Source organism: Bos javanicus, chromosome 11 (genome assembly GCF_032452875.1).
Source record: "Bos javanicus breed banteng chromosome 11, ARS-OSU_banteng_1.0, whole genome shotgun sequence".
Taxonomy (NCBI): domain Eukaryota; kingdom Metazoa; phylum Chordata; class Mammalia; order Artiodactyla; family Bovidae; genus Bos; species Bos javanicus.
Window position 1 is genome coordinate 97,859,055 of NC_083878.1, and position 18,973 is coordinate 97,878,027.

The 18,973-nt window shown below is 48.4% G+C and overlaps 1 protein-coding gene across 1 annotated transcript in view; it reads left to right on the top strand.

Moving 5' to 3' along the window:
- Window positions 1-18,973, top strand: part of GARNL3 (GTPase activating Rap/RanGAP domain like 3) — a 166,175-nt gene that overhangs the window by 140,522 nt on the left and 6,680 nt on the right. The window contains exons 20-26 of the mRNA XM_061433539.1: window positions 544-642; window positions 997-1,113; window positions 1,674-1,849; window positions 3,349-3,507; window positions 9,675-9,741; window positions 15,184-15,291; window positions 16,509-16,627. Coding sequence (XP_061289523.1) covers window positions 544-642; window positions 997-1,113; window positions 1,674-1,849; window positions 3,349-3,507; window positions 9,675-9,741; window positions 15,184-15,291; window positions 16,509-16,627 — 845 coding nt within the window. The remainder of the gene's footprint in view (window positions 1-543; window positions 643-996; window positions 1,114-1,673; window positions 1,850-3,348; window positions 3,508-9,674; window positions 9,742-15,183; window positions 15,292-16,508; window positions 16,628-18,973) is intronic.

The following is an 18,973-nucleotide window of genomic DNA, read 5'->3' on the forward strand; positions in this document are numbered from 1 at the left end:
AAAAATGATAGGTAAACTACTATTGATTCAGACATAGGCCATGTTGGAATAGGGTGTTTGTTAAATACAAAAGGAAATTCTTATTTTACTTTCTTGAGAAGTATACAAAATAACCTAAGATGTGATGTGATTTCAAATATGACACAAAAAAAATCAGAAAATATTTAAGAGAAATGACTAAGTGTATTAGCACTTTTTAAAACTTGGTATTCGGTTCTTTGGAATAATCCCAGCCAAAATTGGGATTGAGAGATGCTGCCTTTTCTTGGATGAACATCGAGGAGAAGACTCTAGCTTCGGGACCCTGCTGTTGCGCTCCCTGTACGAGGTGTGAATGCCTTTGGGAAAGAAATGCCAGTCCTCCCTGAGCTGAGAGGGGACTAGTGCTTGAACTTTCTGTGTCGCCCTTAGGAAGGATCTAGAAGCTGACCTCCTTCCTCACCTAGGGAGAAACGGGGTCCAAAACTACCCATAGGCACATTTTCGTAGGTTCTAGAGAGTGTGAGCTGGGTGTGGCACTGGGTAACCAGGCTTCTTTTCCAGACGACCTCCCATCAGTGCCCGTGTTTGACAAGACTCTGCCCGTGAAGCAGATGCATGTGCTGGAGGCGCTGGACCTTCTGATCCTCAGAGCAGACAAAGGTGCTACTCCTCCCCGAGGGATGTTCTCTGGGAGGAAGGGGAGCTTGTAGCCTATGGCCAACACAAGGGTCTCGGGGCTCTGGCTGAATCACTGGTGCCAGCTTTTTCTTCTGGTGCCCAGGGCTCAGGTCCTTGGTAGCCCGTTTGTTCTCTGAGGCAGGGATGGTGAGGGAGAGAAGGGGTGGGCGTCCCTGATCACATTGTTAGGTGAAGGCAATGCAGGGCTTCTCCCCAGTTCTGGAACACCTCAAATCCTGATTTCTTGAGTAGTAGTTTTCTACACAGTCCACCCCTTCAGTTCTTCCAGGTCATCTTACTTTTCCATCCATCTCCTCCATCTGCTTCATCCCACAGGGAAAGATGCCCGCATCTTTGTCTTCAGGCTGAGCGCTGTGCAGAGGGGCATCGAGGGCAAGCAAGCCGTGAAGGGCAAGTGTGACTGTAGAGAAAACAAGCTCGAGAAAACAAAAGGTGACTCAATTCTTCATATTTTGCTGGTTTTATCCAATTAATCGTTTTCTCAGACTGCCAAGCTTTTACTAAAAAAAAAAAAAATTTGAGTAGGAATTGTATTTGATTTGTTTTTTCACTTGGAAACATCACAAAGGTAGTATCACTTGTTCCCTAAGAGAAGCTTAAGTTATAGAGAAACATGTTGAGGCTAGAGGAAGTTTTAGGTCTTATTTGACAAGTTTGGGAGGTGAGTTAAGCTCTGTGAGCAAACTTATGAAAAGAAACTTTTAGAATTTTGTTCCTGGAACTCTGCTCACCTTTCAGTTTAATTCATGTCATGTAGTGGATGTGAATCTAAGTCCACAAACTCTAGAATAGAGGGAATATGACTTCCTTAATTTTGCTGTAACTCAACCTAATTTTTATTTCAAGTCCCCACTTTGCCTCATGGCAAAAACGTCCTTAGTCATTTCACTGTCTTATGTTTAATTTCCAGGGTTCTTAAAAATATCACCAGATTGTCAAAGCTGAGGGCTCCCACCTCTTGTGTGTTCAGCATCATTCCTTTCTCTTCCTAGGCTGCCACCTGTATGCCATCAACACTCACCATAGCAAAGAGCTGAGGATTGTCATTGCCATTCGGAATAAACTGCTTCTGATCACAAGGAAACACAACAAGCCAAGTGGGGTGACTGGCATGGCACTGTTATCTCCCCTGTCAGAGTCACCTGTTGAAGAATTCCAGTACATCAGGGTAGGTTTTTTCCTTCAAATTGTTTCACTCCTGGCCCAGGTGCCTGAGGCAGACTCCCCCCTTCCATCCAGGGTGTGTCATTCACTGGGGTTGCCCTGCGGTTCAGTAACTAACTGGGGAAGCCCTCACCTGTGGCCCTGGTTACCCCGGGAGACTAAGGCGAACAGAGTTTTCCTGACTCCATCCAGCTCATTCACATAGTAAACACCTAAAGATGCTGCTCTAGGGGGGATCATTTTGAAAAATATAGAAACTTGGAATCATGCTGGGCACCAGAAACTAACACAGCCATGAAGTGAATTATACTTCAAAAACCAACTCACGGAAAAAGAGACCAGATTCATGGTTACCAGAGGCAGGGGTTGAGGGGAGGGTGAAATGGAAGAAGGTGGTCAGAAGGTAAAAATTTCCTATCATAAGATAAATAAGTACCAGGGGTATAATATACAACATGATAAATATAATCAACACTGCTGAATGTTACATATGAAAGTTAAGAGAGTAAATTCTAAGAGTGCTTATCACAAAGGGAAATAAACTTTATTTTGTATCTGCATGAGATGATGAATATTCACTAAATTTATTGTGATGATCATTTCATGATGTATGTATTAGGTTGGCCAAAATGTTCATTATTATTATTATTAAATCTCAAGACAAGGACCGGACATTCTAAGAGCTAACACAGACCACACTGTTGAATCCCTTTTGTAAAATTGTCTCCTGACCTCTCCTCTTTGCAGTGAACAGAGGTCTGAGCCTTGAGGACAGACTGCAGAAAGGAGCAGTCTAACCCATCCCTGCCCCTCTTTTCCCTGCCCCAGTCTGGCACAGGACTCTGCAGGAGCAGAGGGCCTGGGGGGTGGCTGCGTGAGGAAGTGAGGGTGTTGTAGCTACGCATTCCAGGAAACAAACTCACTCAGAAGGAAAATGCAGATAGTGGAGTGCAGTTTACTACACCGGTGGGCCCAAGGCAGAGTCTCCTCTTAGGCCAAGGACCCCGACCAGCATCTGTGAAAATCTTTTATACCCCATGTGTACATGTCTGAACCCACCACTCCAAATTCCTTGAGACTTACATAAACCAAGGAAAATACAATCCCAATAACCCCATCATTCACATGCTATACGCTCATGTACTCAAACAGTCAAACAATTAGCCAATGATCAATAAACCCAAGGTTACACTCCAATAGATACAGAAAAATTTATGGCCTATCTGAAGGAAGGGGTAATTAGTGTATGTTTTCTCTTAGGCGATGAGTAACCTAGATACGATCTTCAAGGTTCCCCTGTCTAGGAGGGATCTTACTCTTCTGTTGTTGTTTTCATAGGCACTAAGCACACAGTGGCCGAGCATGATCAGCATGAACAGGCCTTAGATGGAGCCCAGGCCCTATGAATTCCTTCTTCAAGGGGGCCTTTCCTGGATGGGGGCAGGCAGTGGGGTGGCTGCTCTGTCCTCACCCCTTTCTCCTCCATCCTTGTCCATCACACAGGAGATCTGTCTGTCCGACTCTCCCGCGGTGATGACCTTGGTAGATGGGCCAACGGAGGAGAGCGACAACCTCATCTGTGTGGCTTACCGGCACCAGTTTGACGTGGTGAATGAGAGCACGGGAGAGGCCTTCAGGCTGCACCACGTGGAGGCCAGCAGGGTGAGTTGACGGACGTGGGGGTGAACGGGAACCAAAAAGACTGGAGCTGTGTCTTCTAACTTTGCGAGACCATGATGAGGGTTTCTTTAAAACTGTGCGCTCTTTATCATATCTGTAACCTGTGATACATATTTAGGCTGTACCATGTGAAGCTGCCATCTTTGTAGGTCAAATGGGTTCAATATCATATAACTGCCCATTGCCCTCTTTAGCTTTTCCACACCTCCTCCTGCCATTCCATCCTTCCCTACAGAAGAGGAATGAAGTGTCAAAACTCACTGTAAATAACTGAGTAATGAGAACAGTTGTTTGGTAATTCATGCTAGAAGGGCCCCTGGAGAGTCGGGTTACCCTCAGAGGCCCTGCAGACCCACAGCAAGGGGCTGGAAGGTTGGGGAGGGCACAGCCCAAGTCTGCATTCCCTTAGAGGCGCATTAGGAAAGGAAGATGGGATGAAACACCGCTGGGAGAGAGAGGAAAAGCAGATCGGCGCTGGGGGGTCTACACCTCCTGGCCTGAGCCGCACAGAGGGCAGCCATGTGCTGGATCTGGACAAAACCTGACAAGCAACTCACAGAGTTCTTCAGCCCAGTTATCGCTGGGAACCAGGGCAAGGCCTGATGACAGCTGAGCCCCTGGAGGTTTGCACGGTGCAGGGCCAGCACTCCAGCTCAGGTACGAGAACAGGGCAGAACAAGGATGTCGCCCAGGGAGAGTGTCATTCCTGCTGAGAGCTTCCCCCAGTCCTGTTCAGATGTGTCAGAGAGTGAGGAATTTAATTATGTTTTACAAGAACTAAAAAAATACAATTTAAATTTGGACCAGCCCTACATAAATATTCACTAAAGTTGCTAATTACTCTAAAGAAAACACCTGAGAGCAAAATTTGAAGAAATAGAAAAATCAGAAAAAGAAACATCTAGATATACTTAGGAGGCCTACTTATCTTCAGCTGTTATCAATCACAGCTCAGTCTGCCCATTCATGTGTGTATACTGGTAGCACCCAAACTCATCTGCTGTTGAAGTCATGGAGGAACTTCAAAGCTACGGATGCCCTGTGTCCCACCCCCCAGCAATTTCACAGCCTTGGGTGTGACGTGAGCTTTAGAATTTTGGGATGGCCCCCAGGTGATGTGGGCAAATTTGGGAACCACTGGTACACACTGCTCCTCAACTGTGGCTCTAATTGCCCAGAAAGCTTTAAACAGATCAGTGCTCTGACACATCCAGATCAGTTAAACCAGAAGTCCTGGGTGTATGGGATGGGAATCAGTAGACTGTAAGTCTCCCACAGGTGATGTTACTATAGACGCAAGAGATGGAAGCTCTCCTGACACTCTTCCTAGCAAGGTCAGGAGGGTCCCCTCCATCCCAGCAATTGGGAACCTGTCATCTCTTCCCGCGGCTGACTTCTGAGGACTCAGAGCCCAATCTGGCCTTTAAAAGTTCTTGCCCCTTCTTGCTTTTCAAAACTCTGGACAGGGACTTCCCTGGCAGCCCAGTGGCTAAGAGTCCACCCTTCCAATGAAGAGGGTCCTGGGTTTGATCCCTGGTCAGGGAACTAGAGCCCACAGGCCGAAACTCAGAGTTTGCATACTGCAATTAAAGATCCCACGTGCCACCAAAAAGATTGAAGATCTTGAGTGCCAAAACCAAGACCTGGTGCAGCCAAATGAATAAATAAATTCTTTTTAATTAAAAAATACAATCTGTACAACCAACCGTAGGAGTCAGAAAAAGCATGGCTTAAAAGATCTTTGTTGAATCAATCCTTCCCTGGCAACTAGTTTCCTAAGACTGAACCCACTTTTCCTGGAAATTATTGTTATTTACTTATATTTAATACCTTGATAGTTCATGAGTGTGTCTGTGGATTTTTTTCTGTTAAGATTCATGAAGATCCAGGGAAAAAAGAGTTAAAAGCAGTTTTCTTTGATGACTTCTGTGCTTTGTTTTGCTGGAAGGTATGAGAAATTTTCTGTCTTTTCTTCAACATGCTTTGTAAAACAAAGATGCAAAGCTTTTCTCTAAGAAAAAACACTTAAAAACATCTTTGTGTTGTTAAGCACTACCCCAGGGATTTGAGTGAATCAGTATGTATATTCGCACTGAGTTAATCCTCAGTGGCTATGTTTGCTGAGCAGGCAGAGGTGCTGAGACAGTGGCTTGTCTTTGGGTGGAATTTACTGTTTGGTTGGAAAGATACGCCCTAGAGAAATGAGCAAACTAATGAGCGGGTCAGAGAAGGCAATGGCACCCCACTCCAGTACTCTTGCCTGGCAAATCCCATGGACTGAGGAGCTTGGTAGGCTGCAGTCCATGGGGTCTCTAGCAGTCGGACACGACTGAGTGACTTCACTTTCACTTTTCACTTTCACGAATTGGAGAAGGAAATGGCAACCCACTCCAATGTTCTTGCCTGGAGAATCCCAGGGACGGGGGGGAGCCTGGTGGGCTGTTGTCTATAGGGTCGCACAGAGTCGGACACGACTGAAGTGACTTAGCAGCAGCAGCAATGAGCGGGTAGAAGCGGCCTGCAGAAACAGGGTTACTTCTCACCGAGACATTCCTGCAGGACAAGCCCTGAGCTCAGTGGAGCAGGAGAGAGGCTGACCCTCCTGGACTCACCGCCAATTAGTGCTTCAAGCAGCCCTCAATGCCTACCTCCTCCGTGCGCCACCATGCAGGCCAGGCTGGCCTGGTTTCTTGCCTCCGCCCCTCCTCTCGTCTCAGCCAAGACCCCTCAATTCCCGTTGCAGGCTTCGAAACCACCTCAGGGTCCAAGACAATCCTAGCTCAAGAGAGGAGCCGTTTAGGAAGCACCAGAGCAGCCTTCTGAAAATCAACACCAAGTTTGTTCTACCAACAGGCCAACTCCGACGTACTGCCCTGGATCCAACAGCCAGCTCTGGCCTCCTTCCCCAACAGAGGCCTCCTCCAGAGGGAGGTAACAGGATCCAGATCTCTGGCTTATTCACTAGGCCCAGGTCCCCATCCTGAGTGTCTGCCCAGACCCCAGCTGGTCTTCATTGAGAGCTCACCCTGGAATCATGTGGGAAGGTTGGACACTGACCTCACAGTGCCAACCTCTTTCACCTGTTACAAGTCTGTGTTTCGAATTTTCACCACCACCATATATTACTTTTATTATTTTAAAATGCAATAAGATAAACTATTTTTAATCAAGTGAAAAATGAAAGGCGAATGTCTTTATCCTACCCTGACCTACTATATATCAAGATGTCCAGGAGCAAGAACCCAGAATATGTATCTTTTAAAAGCTCTCCCAGTGAATTCTCAGGTCCTTGCCTGGTCAAGAATGTCTCCTGCATGAATGTCTCCTCTGAGGCCCCTCGCCTGGGAGCTAACATCTATACCAACATCTGTATCAACATCTGTACATGTAACATGTACATGTGAACTGGGCTTCTCCACGCTCAGTGTTAATGAAGGTCTGATGAAATGCGATTGAGGGCCTGAGGAGAGAGTGATTAAGTCCACGCTATGGTCACTGACCCCAATTTCAGCCCCATAGCCCTGACAGGTAGGTGCTGTTCTCTCCCCGGTTTCTGCAGAAAAGGAGGCTGAGGCTCAGAAAGGAGAAGTCACTTATTTATCCCAAACCACACAGCCAGTAAGTAGCAGAGGCAGGACTTGAGCCCAGACTGCCTGCCTCCCAAGACTGCGCCTTCAAACCCAGCACATGGCAGCCACAGCCCCGTCACAGCCCTAAGAGGAGAGCAGGTCCAGGTTACACAGCTGGTGGTGCTCGGCCGCTCCCTCAGAAAGTGCAGAGCAGACACAGCAGCACCCACGAGGGCTGGAAGCCGCTGGCTGACATCAGTGTTATCTAACTGACAAGTCTGGGGACACTGAGGAGGAAGTGATTCAAGTCAGAGTGCTGGGGACGGACAGGAGGGTTCCCTCCAAGGGCCCAAGGGCTGTTCCCTCCCGTGATACACCCCAGTGGTGCAGGTTCCAGAGCCAAGTCATGCCAGCAACTGACATTTATGGAGCATTTACCGGGCCCTGTGTGACCTCCTGGAATCCTCAGCCCCGTAGAGGCAGATGTTCCAGCCTCTCCCATTTTATCGATGAAGACCCTGAGGTTCCATGAGGTTAAAACCCTGACCACGTGCCCACTGCTCTCGGGTGGCAGGGCTGGCATTTCATTTACATGGTCATGCCTCTAGGTAGCATGCCCTCTGCTCCTGATACTTGACAGGTCCTGATCCAGGGACTGAGGGGGTCACATGAGCGGAGCAAGGCCTCTGCTTCATGGAGCTGAGAGCCCAGCACGGAGGAGAGTGCCAGCAAGCAAGTGAATCTAAGATGGCAGTGCACGCCCTGCAGATAATTAAAACAGAGGCTGTGACACATAGCGGCAGAGGAAGTATTTGGCATTTGACTCCCAGGTCCTTCTGACCCTAGAATCAACACCCTTGACCTCTAGGACTCACTGTCTCCCACCCCTACAGAGCCTCCGCAACTCATGGTTATGGTATGGGCTCCATTATGACTTATTTTATGTACTTGTAAGCTTTTCTGACATTTTGTTGAGGGGTGAAACCCTGTCCTTTCATTTCTGTGTGTTTAATGGAGACTCGTACAATGCCAGACTGTTCAGAGGAGAAGGCTGAGTTTGGGTGAGAGCAGTGAGGGCCACCTGGGCAGAGAGCCTGGGGTGGGAAATGGGGAAGTCCAGAGGCTGGAAGGGGCTGAAGAGAGCCTAGCCAGACGGAGACACCGGAGGAGCCCGGAGGTGGGGCCGAGCCCGGAGGTGGGGCCCAGCCCGGGAGGCGGGGCCGAGCCCGGCGTGCAGCAGGGGTGAGATGAGGAAGAGGATGGTCTGGACTTGGGTGAGAAAGGGACCCCCTCCGAGACTTTGAGGGTAGCTCTGCTAAAAGAAAGGAGGAGGCTTGAAAGGAAACTGGTCATGTGAGACCTCCATGGAATGCTGATTATGTGTCAGGCCCTGTGCAACAATGTTTGCCTTGTTTCATGGAATTTTCATGACAATCCAGCAGTGTCAGGATTACTGTTACACCAGTTTACAGATGGAGACCTGGGGCCAGAGGACCGTTTACCACAAACCACAAGAGGCAGCAAGTGGTACTGGCAGCTGGGAGCTGTCTGACCTGCTCCTGTCTGCTCCCCTACCCAGCCCCTTGAGTTCTTCTCAACCTACTGCATTTGAGAGAACAAAAGACTTAGGAACCTGGGCTGGAGCTCAGAATGTGTGCCTGAGGTTGTAGATTTAGAGATTTTGAGCAGAGTAAAATCTGAAGCTATCAAGCTGGGGCTTTTTCTAAATGAGAGAAGAGCCAAGAAATGGAAGAAGAATCTGAAGTGGGAGAGAAGCCAGAGGGAGGAGCTGTCCCCTGTCAGAGGTTGTGAAGATATGGATGGAGAGATGAGCCATGGTCAAAGGCCTTCAGTCTGGAGAGAAGGAAAACTTCTTGGAACTTAAGAGAGGGCAGCGTCCCTGGTGGTACAGAAGGCCAGACTACAGGGCTGAGAAGACAAGTGAGGCAGCGAAAGAAGAGGAGATTTTTAGAGGCTCTGAATTTTGATTGAAACTTGAGAACCATCTTCTCAAAAGCAGAAACCGAGGCTCACCAAAGCCACAGAGCTGGGGCTTCCAGCACCCTCTGCATCTTGTCAAGCCACCTCCCAGGAAGTGAAAGAAGTAAAAAAGGGAGAAAAGAAGTGCAGACATGGTGGTCTGGAGATTCAGAGACTGTGTTTGAGGCAGGAGGCAGTGTGGCTGAAGTGCAAGGCTGTTGAGCTTGGAAAAGAACCAGGGACCTGGTGCAGATCCTGGCTGGGGCACCTCCTCACTGAGGGACTAGCACGACTCACCTCTCTAAGCCTCGCTTTCCTCATCTGTAAAATGGATGGAATGCCATCTACTTTCCAGGGTTGATGTGGAAGTGAAAGGAATAACCCGCGAGAAAAGCTTGGTGGACTGGAGCCTGCTCTATAAATGGGAGGCCTGCCAATAGGGAGAGTTCTCCTCTATAGAGCTTCTTAAGGCTTTGAAAAGATGATGAGAAAGTCCACACCATGGACTGCGGTCGTGCCTGAGTTTACAGAAACTTGAGAACATCTTTTCCTAGTGTCAGTGTCCAGCCTGCCCACTACCATTGCCCATTCTCATTGCAGGTTAATTTCGTTGCAGCTATTGATGTGTACGAAGACGGGGAAGCCGGCCTGCTCCTGTGTTACAACTGTAAGTAAGGGATGTGTTTTGATCGCCACTTGCTAAAATCCACTGTTGTTTTTTTCTTTCTGGACAATGTACAGGGACTTAGCTTTAGATTTATCTGTTGCATTGTTCCTGGATCCTTAACTGCACTCCAGGGAGCAGCTAAAAATTGCCTTCCCACCTGGATCTCCCAATACCCAGACCTCTCAGTGAGATGGTACAGCAGTTGCCTTGGGGTGTCTCTGGGACGTGGAAGTGATGGCAGGGGCTTCCATCTAGGGAACCCCTACCACATGACTGGGCTGGGCTCCGTCAGCCCCAGGCACTGCTCACTGACTTCTCAGTTTCCGTTCAGTTCATTTCAGTCACTCAGTCATGTCCAACTCTTTTCGACCCCATGGACTGCAGCACGCCAGGCTTCCCTGTCCATCACCAACTCCCGGAACTTACTCAGACTCATGTCCATCGAGTCAGTGATGTCATCCGACCATCTCATCCTCTGTTGTCCCCTTCTCCTCCTGCCTTCAATCTTTCCCAGCATCAGGGTCTTTTCTAGTGAGTCAGTTCTTCACATTAGGTGGCCAAAGGATTGGAGCTTCAGCTTCAGCATCAGTCCTTCCAATGAATATTCAAGACTGATTTCCTTTAGAACTGACTGGTTGGATCTCCTTGCAGTCCAGGGGACTCTCAAGAGTCTTCTCCAACACCACAGTTCAAAAGCATCAATTCTTCGGTGCTCAGCTTTATTTATAGTCCAACTCTCACATCCATACGTGACTACTGGAAAAACCATAGCTTTGACTAGACGGACCTTTGTTGGCAAAGTAATGTCTCTGCTTTTTAATATGCTGTCTAGGTTGATCATAGCTTTTCTTCCAAGGAGCAAGCGTCTTTTAATTTCATGCTGCAGTCATCATTTCCAGTGATTTTGGACCCCCCCAAAAAAAACTAGTTTCTGTTACTGTCTGTCATCTGGAGATAAGGCACCTGAGTGGTGAACAGACTTTCTCAAGATTGTGTAGCTACAAACGGCAGAGCCCAGGTTCTCTTGACATTTGGGGCCCTCTTGACTCCAGTGCCCCGACAGTTACTCTTCCCCTTTTTGCTATTTCTCAGATGTTACTGAAATCAGCCTCAGCCTGGCATGCCTGGCCTCAGCTGGATTAGTTTGGGTCAGGTGGCAGATGGGTTTCAGGCAGACCAAAGATATCAAATAGGACTTAAGGATTTGCAGTTTTTCAAAAGCTAATGTGATACCACAATAAAAAAGGATCTTTTTAAAGCTAAAGATAGTGAGATATTTTCTTGGACCCAGGCTATGCAGTCTAACTAAATAAAACCTTTTTTTCAGCCTAGAATTGTATCAGTTTTGAGTGGTGATGCTGGTTATAGCACATGGGGCAGATACATTAATTAAGTAATCTTTGATTAGTAAGAATTTTCCATAGAGAAATTTATTGGGTAAACTTCCTCTTTCAAAATTCGAGATTTATGGGGAATCAGCAAAGAACTTCACCAATGAGTCACTCTTTTAGGATATTTCATCCACAGGTCTGTCAAAACCCTCCTCAAAACAGCAGGTCTTTATGGCCCATCTGATGAGAAGGGCCACACATAGGGTGACCGCAACAGGCCACGTGCTCCAGCGTGGATCCTCGCTGCCCAGCTGCTGGCGCTCGGAGGGCTGGGCCGCTGCAGCTGCTGCCACCCCCCGCCCCAGGTCTGCAGGGACGAGCAGAGTAGGAGCGCACCTGTGTGCGGTCACTTCTATAAGATGTTAATCTCTTTAAAGTGTGGTCTTTTTACTTTATTGAAAAACCTATTTGAAAAACATATGGCTTTAAAAACTGATATAGATATTAATACTTCTTTCTTCCAGCTGCTCAACTGGGGGTGATGTTAGGTGGTAAAGAAAAACAGAAAGAGAGCAGGTTTTAGACCGTGAACGTGAGTCCCATAATGAAAGAGGGGCATGGAAACAATGTGGATGGCAAGCTCTGTACACAAAATTAGAAGCCGAGTCAGCAGGCAGTGCTGAGGCAGGGGGTGGGATTTGAGGGGGTGGTCCCACACTGGGCCTCTGGCTCCTGGAGCCCCTTAAAAGTTCCACCTCCTCGGGCTTTGATCACCTCCTGGCTACAGGCCCTGGTTTCATCTCAGGATGTGATCAGCATGTATCTGTTCTCACAGACCCACCGGCCATCAGAAGATGATCTCTGACCTCGGGTGGGTCAGGCCTTGGCAATCCCAGAGGGGTCCCCAAACCTGACTCAGTCTCCCCAGACCTCGCCACTTCCTTCCATTGCTTTGGGTCAGGCATCTGGCTTTCAGTTTCCATCTCCGTCTTTCTCTTGGCACGTTGGCAGGTACCTGGGGATCCAGGGAATGAGCTGGTTTCTCCCAGTGACCAGCTGACTTCTGTAATTCGTCCCCCACACAGTGCACACCCATCTGCTCATCTCAGTCCACGTTCTTGTCTTGGTCACTGACACCCACAGGAAAGGCCCTTTCTAGCCAGGAGCTGTGGAAGGAGATTGTTTTCCCCAAGTTTGAAGCTGATTTTTATAAGTCTGCTTCTTTCTAAAATATAACTTCCAGAAACCCAGAGTTTTCTATACATAAATTTTTCTCTCAGATAAGTTAAAAACGTTTGTACGTGCCGAAAGGGACTTTTCTTCAGAGAAATTTGTTTTAAAACTAAAATCTACATACTGTTCTTCACCAGCTGGATGGGGAAGGTCAAAGTAGGGAAGATCATAGACTGAGCTGCTTCCAGGGCAGTGACTTTCTTAGACTCCTGTCCCCCTCATCCCCATTCAGGGCCCATTTAACTACAAGGGACGGCCCTCTCTGTGCCAGGCCGTGTCAGGCTCTGGAGACACAACAGTGGAAGGCACTGCCAGGGATGCAGTGAGCTCACCCTTCTGGGGCCAGCCACGCATGGGTGCCCGTGCATGGGTGTGAACGGGCTGCAAGCTCTGGAGTTCAAGAAACACTCTTTGCTTCTTTTTTGAATTAGAGACCTGCTGGTCTGAGACCACCAGCTCTCGTCACTGGGAGGGAGACCCCTCTGCTTCCCTGGGGCGGATCCCATTGGAAAAGGGGGAGACAGGACCTCTGGACTGCAGTCCAGTCACCTCCTCCAGGCCTGCGTGACCCCCTCTGAGGCAGGCAGGGGCTGGGACAAAAGCCTGATTGCACAGGTCAGGAGAGCTTGGGAAAGAGGAAGTGGAGCTGGGGAGTCCAGACAAGCCTTTCAAAGAATTTTGCTTTAAGGGAAAAGAATAAGGAAGGTTGCAGCAGCTAGAGGAGGAAGAAAGGGCAAAGGGTTTTGTTTTTTAAAACGTTGAATAAACAGCATGCATAAGCCTGTTGGGAAAGATCCGCTGGAGAAGGGAAAATAAGACAGAGGGGAGAGGGGTGAGCCGACCTCGCACAGCAGGTCGAAGGCGCTGCTTGGAGACCTGGGCGTCCTTTGTGGGCACTTGTTTTCTCAGGAGCAAGGTCTTTGAGAGTGAGGTTTCTTTTCCTCCCCTAGTGAGTCCACTGTAGCAAAACCAAAAACTGACGCTGATAAGAATTTCTGTCCTAATAACTCACTCTGTTAGAAGAACTATGATAAAACAGCATAAGGAAACTGCTTTACAAGGCACAGGGGTCTCATCAAAAGAGCCCCTGAGCCCTGCTGCTGCTGCTGCTAAGTTGCTTCAGTCGTATCTGACTCTGTGCGACCCCATAGACGGCAGCCCACCAGGCTCCCCAGTCCCTGGGATTCTCCAGGCAAGAACACTGGAGTGGGTTGCCATTTCCTTCTCCAGTGCATGAAAGTGAAAAGTGAAAGTGAAGTCGCTCAGTCGTGTCTGACTGCTAGCGACCCCATGGACTGCAGCCTACCAGGCTCCTCCGTCCATGGGATTTTCCAGGCAAGAGTACTGGAGTGGGGTGCCATTGCCTCCTCCGCCTGAGCCCTGCAGGATGCTCCGAAAGGGATAGACAGGCAGGGCTTCAGATGGCCGCGGCCACCGCCCCAGCCTGGCCCCACGCTGAAGGCCTCCGCAGCAGCTCTGGCTCTGTGACTTCTCCCCTCTCACAGAGGGGCCACAGCTGTTAATTCTGACACTAGGAACAGGGAGAGACTGCTTCATGGGCCTGAAGTTTCTCATTAGGGTGATGAAAATGTTATCAAATCAGATTGTGGTGATGTTATTCAACTCTATAAACAGACTACAGTTCATTGACTTGAATGCTTAAAATGGATGAATTTATGGTATATAAATTATATCTCAGTAAAGCTGTTTTTAAAAATAATTGAAAAACTAGTTTGCATGGCTAAAATGTGGCAGGCTTTTGGAATAAAGGGGGCCTTTGTTTTTCCGTTTGTGTGGATGTGAGAGTTGGACCATAAAAAAAGCTGAGAGCCAAAGAATTGATGCTTTTGAACTGTGGTGTTGGAGAAGACTCTTGAGAGTCCCTCGAACTGCAGGGAGATCCAACCAGTCTATCCTAAAGGAAATCAGTCCTGAATATTCATTGGAAGGACTGATGCTGAAGCTGAAGCTCCAATCCTTTGGCCGCCTGGTTCGACAAACTGACTCATTTGAAAAGACTCTGATGTTGGGAAAGATTGAAGGCAAGAGGAGAAGGGGATGACAGAGGATGAGATGGTTGGATGGCATCACTGACTGGACGGACATTTGTTTGAGCAAACTCTAGGAGTTGGTGATGGACAGGGAGGCCTGGCATGCTGCAGCCCATGGGATCACAAAGAGTTGGACACGACTGAGCGACTGAACTGAACTGGTTTCTTGGTGAACTTTTTCACTCTATGAGGGTCTGAACCACCTGGACTTGTGTTTAGAGCTCAGAGCAGGCCAAGAACCTGATAATTGAATTACCCTGGCCTTACTCTAATGCTGGCATACAGGCATATGGCTTCAAGTTTTCATTATAAAATGTTTCTGGGAGTGTATGAGTCCCACCACATATGTCCTGCTGATTGAGGTTTGGGGAATGATCCCCTGTAGGAGAGCTTCCTCCATCCAGGGGTGCCATCAAGTGCCCCTTCTTGTCTGCAAACCAACCAGTACTGTCCCCCATGCAGGACTTGTGAGGCCGTGGACAAGCTACTTCACCGCCCCTTGCCTTGATTCTCTCATCTGCAAAATGAGCATAATAACAGCATCTACTTCATAAGTTCGTACAGGTTAAATGGGAAAATGTTTTAAAGCTCGGCACCTGGCACATAGTAAATTCTCCCAAAATGGAAGCTATGACATGTGGCAGAAATATTACTCTGGCTCTGACTGCCTCCTGCCCCTGAGAATCTGGCAGCATGGCAGTGGTTGTGCTGGCTTTCAGAAAGAACAGGTAGATAGGATGCTCTTCTTGTGGCCTGTGTCTCATTTATCTGATGAGTTGCCTGAGTGTCGTCTCTAACAAAAATAAGTCGCTGTTGTTTCGTTGCAGACAGTTGCATCTACAAAAAGGTTTGCCCATTTAATGGTGGCTCTTTTTTGGTTCAACCCTCTGCGTCAGATTTCCAGTTCTGTTGGAACCAGGCTCCCTGTGCGATTGGTAAGGAAACCTTTTGTCATCCTGGTCTTCCCCCAGAAAGACTCATCTGAACTGTTCCATCCTATGTGAGCGCTGGCTTACCGCTAGATTTTCCATGAATTCTCTGAGTATAATGAGTGTAAACAGTCTTCTTCTTCTGTAACTGTTTTTCATTTTGCTCCCCTTCGGGGACTATTGTCTCCCACTGTTCCTTCCAGGTCTCCTCAGTGCCTGAGGATGTAAGCCTTTGCGAGCAATTAAATATCAGTTTTCAGTACTTGGGTATCTTGCAGTACCCTTTCATTTCTGGGCCTCACTTTCTGACTTCTAAAATATGAGAATTTAGAAAGATTCCATCCTTGAACCTCTGACTGACTTGGGAGAGAAGCATAATGCACTCAAGCAGCCTTCTTATACATTCTGAAGCTTGAAAGTCTAGAGTCACAGAAACCCTGGTACTTGACCTGCCACTGAAATGTCAGGACATGCGTGGTGGTGCTTCGTTTCTGTGGTTCAGGATCCACAGCTGGACAATCTGCCTGGCGAGAGTCACATCAGAGCCACATATATTAACATTATTGTCCTCAAAGTAGAAGCATTTGTTGATAGGTAAACATGATAGAGTTTTAACTGAAGAGCAGAGGGGTGGAGCCAGGTACTGGGAGGACTGGGTTGGCTCGGGTGCAGATTAGTTATGGTAAGACAGAGAGGGGAGGGTTAGAAATGGGTCTCAGGTCTGAGCCACAGCACTGGGGACCCACTGGACAGATCAAGGCTAGAGGCGTGGGAGCAGTAGGAAGAGTCACAGATGAAACCAGGCGAGCAGGAACAAGACGCAGCCCCCGCCCAGACACACACAGGAGGAGCGTAGGGGAGGGTGACTCAGGGACAGGGAATGAAGGAGTAAAGGCCAGGTTCCTGGACAGAAGGCACGTGGGCAGAGGGCATGTCTGGACCACAGAGGGAAGGTCCTGGGGACCTGGATGGGCAGTGTGCCCAGAAGATGAGGTGGAGAACTGCAGTGGGGGAAGCCGGGACAGTGCACTCCTCCACGGGCAGGTGCTCAGTGGCTGAGGGAGGCTCTCCTAGAACAAGGGGACACGCGCCCCCGAAGGAACAGACACAGAGGAGGAAGGGGAGAGCTGGGCGCCGCCAGAGAAGCAAGCTGGGTGTGAGAGGGCCCCAGCAGCTCCCCAGCCGCAGCCCGGGCTGGGTGCTGACACCCCGCTGCCTTGCAGTCTGTGCGTTCCCCTACCTGCTGGCCTTCACCACCGACTCCATGGAGATCCGCCTGGTGGTGAACGGGAACCTGGTCCACACGGCCGTCGTGCCTCAGCTACAGCTCGTGGCCTCCAGGGTGAGTAGAGCTGGGGTTTATTTCTGTCTGAGGGGCTTCGGGTGCCCCCAGCACCACGAGGTCTCAGGCGGGCGAGGACACATTTGGGGCGAGACTGATGATGACAGCACCATATGTGTGTTGAGATGAGAAAGCTGGAAACAGTCCTGGGTTGAGTTTTCCTATGTGGGTTCAAAGCACCTTGGGCTGCAAAACACCCCTCCTTAGCGCTCAGAGTCATCGCTGCTGGGGGTAGCAGGGGAGCAGTGCTCAGCCAAAAACGGAAATCCTCCATGTGAGCCTGGGTTGCTGGTCACAGAAGGACAGTCCGAGGCTAGAACAGTTAAGAGCTTGAGGTAGTGCTTTCTTCCTTTGCTGCTGTCTGTCTTCAATTTGAACTTGTGTCCCGCATACATGACTGACAGACGGATTCATGCCTAGTGACAATGTGAGCAAAACCGAGGGATGCAGGAACAAAGATCTTCCCAGGTGTCTTCTACTGCAGGCGCATAACCCACCGGGTCTTGTTCTGGTTCCCTCCTCCGGGTCACCCCACACCCTCTCCGTGGCCTTGCCAGGCCAGCTGGTGCTCCATCCTAACGGGCATCACATTTGGTGGTGGGAGGCTGCATACTCCCCACCCCCACACTGACAGTTCTGTGAGGACATACCCTAGCATCTTCTGCACTAACGTAGTGCTAGTAGAGTGCTGGTAAGTGTGCAACCACTAATCTTTGGAAAACGGGTATGCGTGTATACACACACTTGTATATATATATGGACATCAGTTGATTATAAGTTTTACTAGTAATATCGTGTATTAACACCTATATATGGAACCTAGAAAAATGGCACCAATGAACCTATTCGCAGGGCAGGAGTAGGGCAGACATAGAGAACAGCCTTGTGCACACAGCGGAGAAAGGTGAGGGCCGGATGAAGTCAGAGAGCCGCACTGACATGGATACGTTACCGTGTGAGACACAGCGAGCTAGTGGGAAGGTGCCGTATAACACAGCGAGCTCAGCCTGGTGCTCTGCGACGACCTGGAAGGTGGGATGGGGGAGGGTGGGAGGATGGCTCTAGAAGGAGGGGCCGCGTGTGTGCCTGTGGCCGATTCACATTGTTGTACAGCAGAAACCAACACAACATTGTAGAGCAAGCCTCTGATTAAAATGTTTTAAAATTTAAATTTTACTGATTATAAAAACATAAATAGCTTACAATTTATAACTAAAAATAAAATATACAATGCCTTTTATCTCAAAGTCCATTTAGCCAATTGGCTCTCATAAAACACTTTTGTTTTCACTAAGAAGAAGAATTAGTCACTCGGTCATGTCCCACTCTTAATTTTCACTGATTTTCCTTTATCTATAGCCAACCTCTGGCTGCAGTTCAACCACAATTTTACAGCTGGAATTATATCTTAACCCGTTCATTCTTTTTCCAAGTTTGTTGTCATTAAATCTGACATGTGATCTATTAAACTATTTTTCACCCTCATACAAGTCATTAAACTAAAACTTCTTTCAATTTCAGCACTGGACAACATACTGTTAATTTTAATCTTCATTATTAATGTTTTCTCCATCACTTGAAGTCCAGACCATCAACAAAACAACAAATCAACCTCTGGTTTATAGCATTTGCCGATTTCCACAGTGTAAATAGTCCCACCATGATTGATCTCAAGCTTCCCGTGTGACACCTCAGCACATGCATTAGGAGCCACTATTACACAATCTCCCCCCCAACACACATACACACAGACACTGTATAAATTACCTCAAGAGTATGGAGAATTGTCAGTGTAGTAAAATAATGAGGAATGGTTGAATTTTGACATTTAGTTCCTTTGTTCTTTTAACACAATTTAAATTGAATAATGGCCGTGTTTACCAGCCAGCTTGCAAGACCCCTGAAACTCAGTACCCTGAGTCCACAGGAGCCGCCCACCACCAGCCACACACCAGCGCCATTGCCCCAGAGCTGACCCATCGCGGGTGGGCTTGAGTATTTACTGAATCGTGAGTGAGGACCCATGTCCCCACCGGGGACATAGACATAACTAGATTCCAAACCTTCCCCAGTTCTAACCTCTGGTGCCCAAGCTCCCTTTCAGGGAAGTGTATTGTGTCTGTATTTGTGGAAGGCGTGTGGGAAATTGACTATTTTCTATTTTGTGTCAACAAGTAGATAAGAAGGGAGAACTGAGCCCTCAGGAGCCTTCTGAGCCCAGAGCTGGCAGCCACCTCCCTGGCTCCTTCCTGCACCGCAGACCCCGTGGGACAGCTGGGGGTCTGTGCAGTGATGACAGGAGGGCTGGTGGGTGCAAGGCCCTTAAAACTACACACCTCAGAAACG